This window comes from Echiichthys vipera (assembly GCF_963691815.1).
Source record: "Echiichthys vipera genome assembly, chromosome: 1".
NCBI lineage: Eukaryota > Metazoa > Chordata > Actinopteri > Perciformes > Trachinidae > Echiichthys > Echiichthys vipera.
The window spans coordinates 28,138,141-28,147,985 of NC_139826.1; the positions used below are offsets into that span (position 1 = coordinate 28,138,141).

At 44.8% G+C, this 9,845-nt stretch overlaps 1 protein-coding gene across 1 annotated transcript; it reads right to left on the minus strand.

The window, feature by feature from the left end:
- Positions 1-2,525: 2,525 nt before the first annotated feature.
- adprhl1 (ADP-ribosylhydrolase like 1) lies at positions 2,526-7,123 on the minus strand. Its single transcript, XM_083930044.1, has 7 exons — positions 6,735-7,123; positions 5,179-5,343; positions 4,959-5,084; positions 4,640-4,780; positions 3,750-3,877; positions 3,516-3,648; positions 2,526-3,417 (listed from the first exon to the last, which is right to left on the minus strand). Exons 1-7 carry the CDS (start codon positions 6,946-6,948, stop codon positions 3,248-3,250), a joined length of 1,077 nt encoding a protein of 358 aa, XP_083786170.1. The 5' UTR covers positions 6,949-7,123; the 3' UTR covers positions 2,526-3,247.
- Between the last annotated feature and the right edge of the window lie 2,722 nt (positions 7,124-9,845).

Here is a 9,845-nt window from a genome sequence, read left to right on the forward strand (position 1 = left end):
CTTCATATTAGGTACCTTTTCCAAGAGTGAGCTTTGTGATGGTTTCCCAGAGTATAGTTTAGGAGAGGAATCTACACATGTGGACCACACTGGAGGGCAGGTCACAATGGTCGCCACGTGCCACTTCACTTTGGCTTCTACCCGTGGAGAAAGCCTGCAGGGCTGTGGAAGCGACCTTTCAGTGACAGATTTTAGACAGAGCAGCTCTAGATGTCCATGTTTTAACTCGTTGGTGCTACTAGTTTCTTCTACTGTAGTCTGGATTCCACCAAGTTCTCCTGACCTCCCACCCTGAACATCATAATCATAAGTTATACGGTTTAATGAACAATGGCCATCAGAGGTTTGAGCTGAACTTTGGTCGTCCGTTTGCCTGATTTGATCTGCTTTCAAATTATTTTTTTCTTTTGTTAACACATCTACTTCCTGTTTTGGTCTTTGTTCTTGCCCATTTGTAGTTTTATTTCCTTTCAACTGCCGTCCAACAGGTCTACTTTTAATTTGCTTGTTTTGTTTGTGAACAGTTTGATCCAGCGCCTGTTGGTGTCGTGTGTCATGAGAAGCTACCCTCTGTTTTATACTACTTGTCGCCTTGCCTCCTCCAGAAGGCTTTTCATGTGAACATTTCAACTCCTGTACCGTACATACAGTGGCCATGGTCTCAAACCTCTCCATCAAGGAAGATAAGAGGACCCCTCTTCCAATGAGTCTTGGTTTGATCGGCTGTTTCCTCAACATGTTCCCTCCCTTTTCTTTTTGCTCAGCCGTGGCAAACTTGGCTACAATATCTTTCACACTGTTCCCCGTCTTCAGCCCATGTTCTCTTCTAGTCTGGTCCTTGTTGTGAACGTCATGCTCATTGTTTTGGTTTACTTTACCTGCCACTCCTTTGCCGGAGGGTAGAGTGCCTACCCCCCTTAGGTGGGTGATGGGAGGTTTGGGCGTGGACCGTATGAATTTGGATCGGATGAGCTGGAATGTGGTAAGACGTCGTTGTATGAAGCTGCCTGCTTTTTGATTTCCTCCATACCTGCTTGGCAATCTGTCTTTTTCTGGATCTGAGCAGCGTTTTTCAGAGATCTTGAAACTGGTCTCAGCCTTCTTCCTCTGGGTCTCTTCATGCTTTTCAGGGAGTTCAATAACAGTTGAACTTATTTGAAGTTGAGTGTTCTTCTTTGAGGCCTCAACTCTCTGATCAGGCCAATAGGTGTGTCTTCCAACTACAATATCTGACCCTGGCTTCTCCGTGTTTGTGTTTCTGGCGGTCCACTTGGGCAGATTCTGTATTAAGTAATGCAGGAGACTTTCCAGAATCCCTCGGAGCACAGGACGGCAGTTGCGGTCTCTAACCAACTTCCTCAACATACTGGCATCAGGGCTGATAGTGGTTTTCCGAGAATCTGGTCTATGGAGAATAGAGGAAATGCAAAACTTAATCCCAGTAGCCATCTGCAACTAAGCATACCTGAATAGTTACGGACATTGACAGCAGAATTGAAAGGTGATTGGCAAATTTGCATTATTTGTTTTAGTCGATGTTGTGTAGTCTGCACTTGAAACTACATTTCCACTGAGACTTTCAACAGAACTAAATAACTGTATAAATTGGGTGGCTTTAATATATTTGGATAAGTTAATCCAATAACCCAAATAACGATAACGATAACCCAAACTCTGGAGTAGCCTTTTCAGGTTCTTGTGATATTTTATGTATAGACAGGATTTACCCTAAAGAAAGGAATAATGGTACCACACAATCTTACCAGTTTCAAAATACAGGACCTTATAAAACTAGTCACAATAATCTCCAAAAAGACTACTTTTTCCAATTTTACTCATAATCTTCTACCACAGTGATAATTTAGTTAATAAACAGTACTTCTACTTGAACTGGATATACCAGTATTCATCCCAGAGGAGATAAATGTTCAGACTTGAAGGGAAGTGCTCCAGCAGTGTGAACTTGTTATAGGCGATTAGTTTGGGGGATTGTGTAGTAACAAGAAAAAAATCTGGTAGAAAATTAAGATAGGACACAAGCTGCTCATTAAAATAAATGCTGTAGTTAAGATAAAGAGAGACAGGCTCTTCATGCATGATGTCTGAGTCCATTTTAATGTTCATATCATATTAATATTCACCATGTAATGGTGCTTTCACACTATAGTACATTAATAACTGATGAGAGCATCACAGTGCAAAAAAATAATTGATCACAGTAGAAGATACAAATGATTACTATTCCTTAAAGTGTAATTCCGGTGCAAAATCACCCCATGGTCTTTTTCAGCACTTGCACACATCAAATAAGCCACTGAGACAGTTTTTTTTCGTTTATGAACTATTAATGGGGAAATCTGGTGGGGTCCCTAAGTTTGGTAATCAACTTGAATGGACTTTACTACAAGAGGAGCAACCGGCTGTTAGTGATTATACCGGATTTCTCCGTTAATACTTCATACACCAAAAAAAACTTGATGGCTTATTAGATGTATGTCAGTGCCGAAAAAGACCATGGGATGATTTTATACCAGAATTACACTTTAACTCAGTATGTTATGCATAAAAGTCAAAACCATTTCAAAATTTACACCATGTAACATGCATTAAAAAGCCAATATGTATGTAGATTAAAAACTATTGAAACTTAATGTGGAGATATATCTTACTATCAGTTAGGCTTTATCAAGTTTGCACAACTGTTTGAGGAATCAGATACTCCATGACACAACATAACCATGTGTTTTGTGTTAATACAGGTTAGCTTTAGAAAAGGAAAAAGTCAGAAAAGGACGGTATCATTTGGAGAAGTTGGCTAGTTTACTATTCTCAGTTAAAATAAAACTGATAAGAGTTTTCTTTTCCCCACAGTTCTGTCATGGAGATAAGTTGTTCCTCCCTGTGATCAACAGAATGTGAAATTTATGCAAACTGATTGCAGATGTAGCTCCAGAGAGTTGATCTCACAGGAAAGCATTTGTGACCGACAAAGGCTGAGGCTCAATCCCCTAAACAATGCCTCACACAGTGACAGGTGTTCTAACTTTTCCAGTTCAATACAGACCCGTGTACAGTATAGCGAAATCAAACACAGGAGGCCAAGAGAGGAAAGGGGAGGACAGGGTACCACTATTGAGATACTACCAAAAGGAGGACTAGAGGGTAATGTGGGACAAATGGAAGCAGTTTGGCAGTCACATGCAGTTCCTCTGATAGCCAGTAGGGTTCAGCCCAGTGAAGAGCAGCATTACTTGTCTATGCACTTTTCTGCAGATGCTGCTTTGTAAAGCTTTTCTCCCAGCTCCTCCAGAAGCTCTCTTTTGTCCAATTCTTGATAGAGGCCTGCGGGAACCTGATTCAGGCCATGCAAGAGGCCATAGAGACAACCTGCTATCAGGCCTGTGGCTTCACCCTCACCTGAAAACAAACACAAAAAAAAACAGAGCATTTTCACAGAAGACAGAGTGAGCTGTGCTTTTTGTGTCTGCGTTTTAAAATGTCTTGCATGTCCTCACCTCCATGGAACATGGCTCGTTTACACAGTTCAGCCCAGTCACTCCCTGCAGCCAGAAGGGCATCGTAGGCTATCATGGGGGCGTCATGACCTCTGCGACCCGCAAGGCCCTCCGAGCTCCAGCGCTTATACATCTGTATGGATGAAGACGGAGTAACAGCCATACGGCGTTCCTGTTAGGGGTTCTGTCAGCTTTTCTTTATATGTGTACTTTTTCTGTGTGACAGAGATGTACCTTGTCTGTCTCCTCAGCGTCATAGCGATCAGGGAATGAAGGTTTGTTCTGTCCGTCCTTCTCTATCTCTCTTTCTTCCAGGTAAAACTGCCACTTGGCCTCAAAGTAGAACCAGTTTTCCTGATACTCTGTGTAGGAACACACAATCACACACACATAAACTTGTTTACATGTTGTATACATATACAGTATACAGTCTGTGTGTGAGACCATGTATATATGTATTTATATATACCGAATATGTGTATGTATATATATTTATGTGTGTGCATATACAGTATGTGGGCGGCACGCTGGTGTGGGATACTGATTCGAATCCCGACTGGGGCCCTGTGTGGAGTTTGCATGTTCTCCCCGTGTCTGTGTGGGTTTTCTCCCACAGTCCAAAGACATACAGGTGTTATCTTAATTGATGACTTTAAATTGCCCGCAGGTGTGAATGTGAGTGTGAATGTTTGTCTGTCTCTGTTTGTCTCTATGTGACCTGCGATAGACTGGCGTCCTGTCCAGGGTGTTGCCCGTCTTATACCCGCTGTCAGCTGGGATCAGCTCCAGCCAATGTAACAAACTGTATGCAGTATCATACCTTTTTGTCATATCATATACATCCTCTATGTACATTAACATACAAAAATATTTTACATTCCTTTTTTCCTTCTAGTTTTTCTTTTGTCGGTTTAGCTTTGGAATTTTTACCGCCTACAGTACCTTGTAATGAATGGTAAACTTGGAAGAAGCTAAGCTGCATATATCAAAATAGTACTTAATAAAAATTTAAAAAACAATACTCCTTTTTTGAATGTTTTGTAGAAGCATGAGCCAACCTGAATTATTCAACCAAGCTGTAAAATGATGTTCCCCTCATTGAGCAGACAAACACACAGTCTAACCTGCCATGTGTCGTATGGTCTTCCTGCAGTACTCCTCAGCCCGAGGGATGACCTTCATGAGCTCGCGGCCCCAAGTCACAGGAGGTTTCCCCTGGATCGCATAAGATGCAAACAGTGCCGTTGTCATGGAGCCGAGGAAGCCTGGAGCCAAGAGTGACACCACAAGTCATTTGTGTCTACTGACATGTTGAATTTAATTAATGTTCCTACAGGTAAAATGTCATTAGAGATGCTTAACAGTTTATCAGCTGCACAATTATCAGCCTGTAGACTGATCAGATTTGTTTGGATAGGTAATAGAAACTGCCAACATCATCACCTGTGGGGTGGTTGTGGGTCATTCTGCCAATCTCAATGCTGACCTCCACCAGGTTGTCTATTCTCTCAGGTTGCCAGTATCTCATACCCATACACATGGCCTTGGCAGCTGCCCCGAAACCAGACCCTGGATACGTGAACACACCCAGACACACATTCATATACTGTAGCAATGTTGCAAATAAAAAAATAAAAAATCAATATCTAAAATATCCTATGACCTTTTTCATTGAAGGGTGTATGCCAGGCGAGCAGGAAGTTGTGAGGTTTGAGGTGAACACAGCCCTCCACTGTGGCAGGATCAGGGGCTCTGCCCTGGAGAGACACCATGGCTTCGACATAGAGACGCACTAGCTCCCGGTACAGATCTTCCAGACACCAGTAATCTGGACACACACACACACACACACATACAAACAGAGCGACTGAGAGTCATTCATGATTGGCATGCAAGGCGAGATGAGTGGTGCTGCGGTGGGCTAAGTTTAGCCTCAGCCTGCCACACCACAGATTAGGACCAGCATGCCATCGGAGCGAGTGGAGTCCACACACCATGAGGTCAACTAGGATCCATGAGCAGAGCTCAAAGCCATCCTGCTAGAATTTGTTTATGTGTGCACTGTAGAGAGAGAGAGAGAGACAGCCTATGTAGACAAAGAAGCATCACCTCTAATTTAGACCTAGGATTTAGATGAAAGACGGGGACTTTCACCCTCCGGACTGCACTGTGGTTCAGATTCTGTTGCACAGAGGATGAGGGCGGCTGGTTATAGTATCTGAAGTTGTTAGTCTATATCAAATTCTTTAATGAATGTGTGTTAGGAGGAAGTTGAGAAAATAGCTATTCTTGTTATCCTTTATTCTCTGCTTCAGATAAGAATCTAAAGCAGTGTTTCTTTTCTTTTCTTTTCTTTTCATTTCATTTTCTCGTACACACTGTATTTCTGTGTGCTGGTAAGAAGAGTGACAAAGCAAACACTCACATTCACAACATCCATTCACCTCCTCTAGGCCAGTGTGTGTGTGTGTGTGTGTGTGTGTGTGTGTGTGTGTGTGTGTGTGTGTGTGTGTGTGTGTGTGTGTGTGTGTGTGTGTGTGTGTGTGTGTGTGTGTGTGTGTGTGTGTGTGTGTGTGTGTGTGTGTGTGTGTGCGCGCAGGCATGCTGGATTGTGGCTAAATAGGGCTTCCTAATCTCAATTGATGTCATCACCATTTCACAGGACTGCTGTCTTTGACTTTGATCCGCATCTGCAGCCAAACATGATACTGGTAGATTATGGAGGAGTCTGCCCTGCTATTGTCCCGGTAAGGGAGAGTTTCCAAAGCAGTCTATTTTGGACCTTTCTGTCCTTGCAACACGTCAAATGGCATTTGAGTGATTTGTAATTAGGCTTCTACTGATTTTGTATTCCATGACCGGTTGCAAGGATGGATTATGACATGTCAACAGGTTTTTACCATTCAGAGATGGTCTGCCAGTCAGTGATTAGCAGCTTCCATAGACTGTGAAGACAAAGCTATTCTGGTCCTTCTATATGTAGACAGGTCTGATGTTGCGTTGATATTTTACGGACATATTGGTTTTTGTCTCTTTATTATTAAACAGATATTGAACTTAAGGTTTTGTTAGATATAAAATTTGGGTCAATTTTGATTTGATATTCAACATTTTAGAATAGAAGAGGCAAATACTGTAAGTGTGTAATCTTGTTACGATTTTTGCTTTCTAACCTCTCAGACAATCATAAATCCTCGTTGACATCAATCTTAAACACACCTGTTACAAGAGCTTCTGCTGTGGTGATGTGCATCAGCGTTGCATCACTCAACGGCCAGTTATCCGGGTCCAGTTTCAGGGCCCCCAGTCCCCCCAGAGAGGCCAGTTCCTCTTGGATCTTCTTGCCTGAGATGCAGCTTTCCCAACGGCCCTTTCTGGAGCCCAAGGCATCACCGACAGCACCCAGAACCATGCCTGCCTTGAATTTCTCCATGATACTGGGCTCCGCTCACGTTGGCTCAAAAAAAAGTTTTCTCAAATGAAGCTGTCACACAATGCCACAATATGAACTCTCGGTCACAGAACAATGGAAACAGCCCCAAAACATCCTGAAGAACGTCAAACAGCCTCTCACAGTTTCTTCCACTTGATGTTAAGCCAGAACTCTGTCCCCACTACACTCTGCTCTACCGACTTCCCACCCTCAGAGCTCTCGTCTAGTTTCTCATCAGTTGTCTCACACAAACACAGAGCACCAAGGGTGGGCCCACAAGCGCACACACACACACACACACACACACACACACACACACACACACACACACACACACACACACACACACACACACACACACACACACACACACACACACACACACACACACACACACACACACACACACACACACACACACACACACACACACACACACACACACACACACACACACACACACACACATGAAAGCATCACGTTATCAGCCACAGTTTCTTTGTGTTGGGCGGCGGATAGGTCATCTATGATCAGGTGTCTCCTAAAAAGGCAATCCCCATGGCCCCAAAGCCTTAACGCTGGACTGCTGGGTGTGGAGTGGTAATGGGGGGCTGGACGCACTGGAAGAGATGCTAATGTGCTGCTGGGCTAGAAAGCAAGCTTGTCAGGCAGCTGGTGCTGGATCTCGTTGACATCGGGGCCACCCCAATGAGAGGGGGGCAAGAATGAAGCATCATCCCGACTCCATGAGCCTGTTGAAGCTCAACTCTCTAATCTTCACTAATTTAAGACTTCTTTATTAATCACCTCCTGCCCTGAAATCAGCTAATCTCCTCCCCAGTTATGTGCATCCAGGAGTTCCCCTCCCTCTCAGTTTCTTTAATCTTCATCTTCAATACAGAATGCCTTGATTTTTACCCCTTTTTTACCCCGTTTCCAATCCATCATTTTTTAATGTATCCTTTGGTCAACGTCACCCTAAACATACTTAGCAGTAACAGTAGACAAAGCATTACCAGAGGAGCCTGTGATGACGATATACTGCGGGAATGCAACCTGATAAGGGACAACTGTTACCAAGCTGACATTTTACACACACACACACACACACACACACACACACACACACACACACACACACACACACACACACACACACACACACACACACACACACACACACACACACACACACACACACACACACACACACACACACACACACACACACACACACACACACACACACACACACACACACACACACACACACACACACACACGAATTAATGGACCGGGAGGCCAATTAATTTGTGATAATGGACACCTTGTCGGGCATTATTCCTTACTTAGTTTACATATATCAACGTAAAAACCAGCTGACTACTAGACTGTCTTTAGACATAAACAACTTCTGCATAGAGTTTAGCAAAGTAACACAGATGTAGAACCTTTAGTGGTATCATAACACACAAGCACCCCTATTTAAAAAGGGGGACCAGAGGGTGTGTGCCAATTACAGGGGTATCACACTACTCAGCCTCCCTGGTAAAGTCTACTCAAAGGTGCTGGAAAGGAGGGTTTGTCCTATAGTCGAACCTCAGATTGAAGAGGAACAATGTGGATTCTGTCCTGGACATGGAACAACGAACCAGCTCTTCACTCTCGCAAGGATCCTGGAGGGGGCCTCGGAGTATGTCCATCAAGTCTACATGTGCTTTGTGGATCTGGAGAAGGCATATGACCGGGTCCCTCGGGAGGTACTGTGGGAGGTGCTGCGGGGGTATGGGGTGAGGGCGTCACTTCTGTGGGCCATCCAATCTCTGTACACCCAAAGCGAGAGCTGTGTCCGGATCCTCGGCAGTAAGTCGGATTCGTTCCCGGTGGGGGTTGGCCTCCGCCAGGGGTGCGCTTTGTCACCAATCCTGTTCGTGATTTTCATGGACAGGATATCGGGGCGTAGTCATGGTGGGGAGGGGTTGCAGTTTGGTGGGCTGAGGATCTCGTCCCTGCTTTTTGCAGATGATGTGGTCCTGATGGCATCGTCAGTGACCTTCAGAACTCATTGGATCGGTTCGCAGCCGAGTGTGAAACGGCTGGGATGAAGATGAGCACCTCTAAATCTGAGGCCATGGCTCTCAGCAGGAAACTGGTGGTTTGCTTACTCCAGGTAGAGAATGAGTCCTTACCCTAAGTAAGGGAGTTCAGGTACATCGGGATCATGTTCACGAGTGAGGGGACGATGAAACGTGAGGTTGGCCGGAGATTCGGTGCAAAGGGGGCGGTGTTGCAGTCGCTCTACCACACCGTTGTGACGAAAAGAGAGCTGAGCCGGAAGGCAAGGCTCTCGATCTACCGGTCAATCTTCGTTCCTACCCTCACCTATGGTCATGAAAGCTGGGTCATGACCGAAAACAAGGAGGTCGCGGGTACAAGCGGCCGAAATGGGTTTTCTCAGGAGGGTGGCTGGAGTCTCCCTTAGAGATAGGGTGAGAAGTTCAGCCATCCGTGAGGAACTCGGAGTAGAGCTGCTGCTCCTTTGCGTTGAAAGGAGCCAGTTGAGGTGGTTCGGGCATTTAGTAAGGATGCCCCCTGATCGCCTCCCTAGGGAGGTGTTCCAGGCACGTTTAGCTGGGAGAAGGCCTCGGGGAAGACCCAGGACTAGGTGGAGAGATTATATCTCCACACTGGCCTGGGAATGCCTCTGGATCCCCCAGTTAGAGCTGGTTAATGTGGCCCGGGAAAGGGAAGTTCAGGGTCCCCTGCTAGAGCTGCTTCCATCGCGACCCGACCCCGGATAAGTGGTTGAAGATGAGATGAGATGATGAGATCCAATCAAAATTAATTATTCAAAAGAAAGTTCTAAATAAAAAAAAATGCAGTCATCACACTGAAGA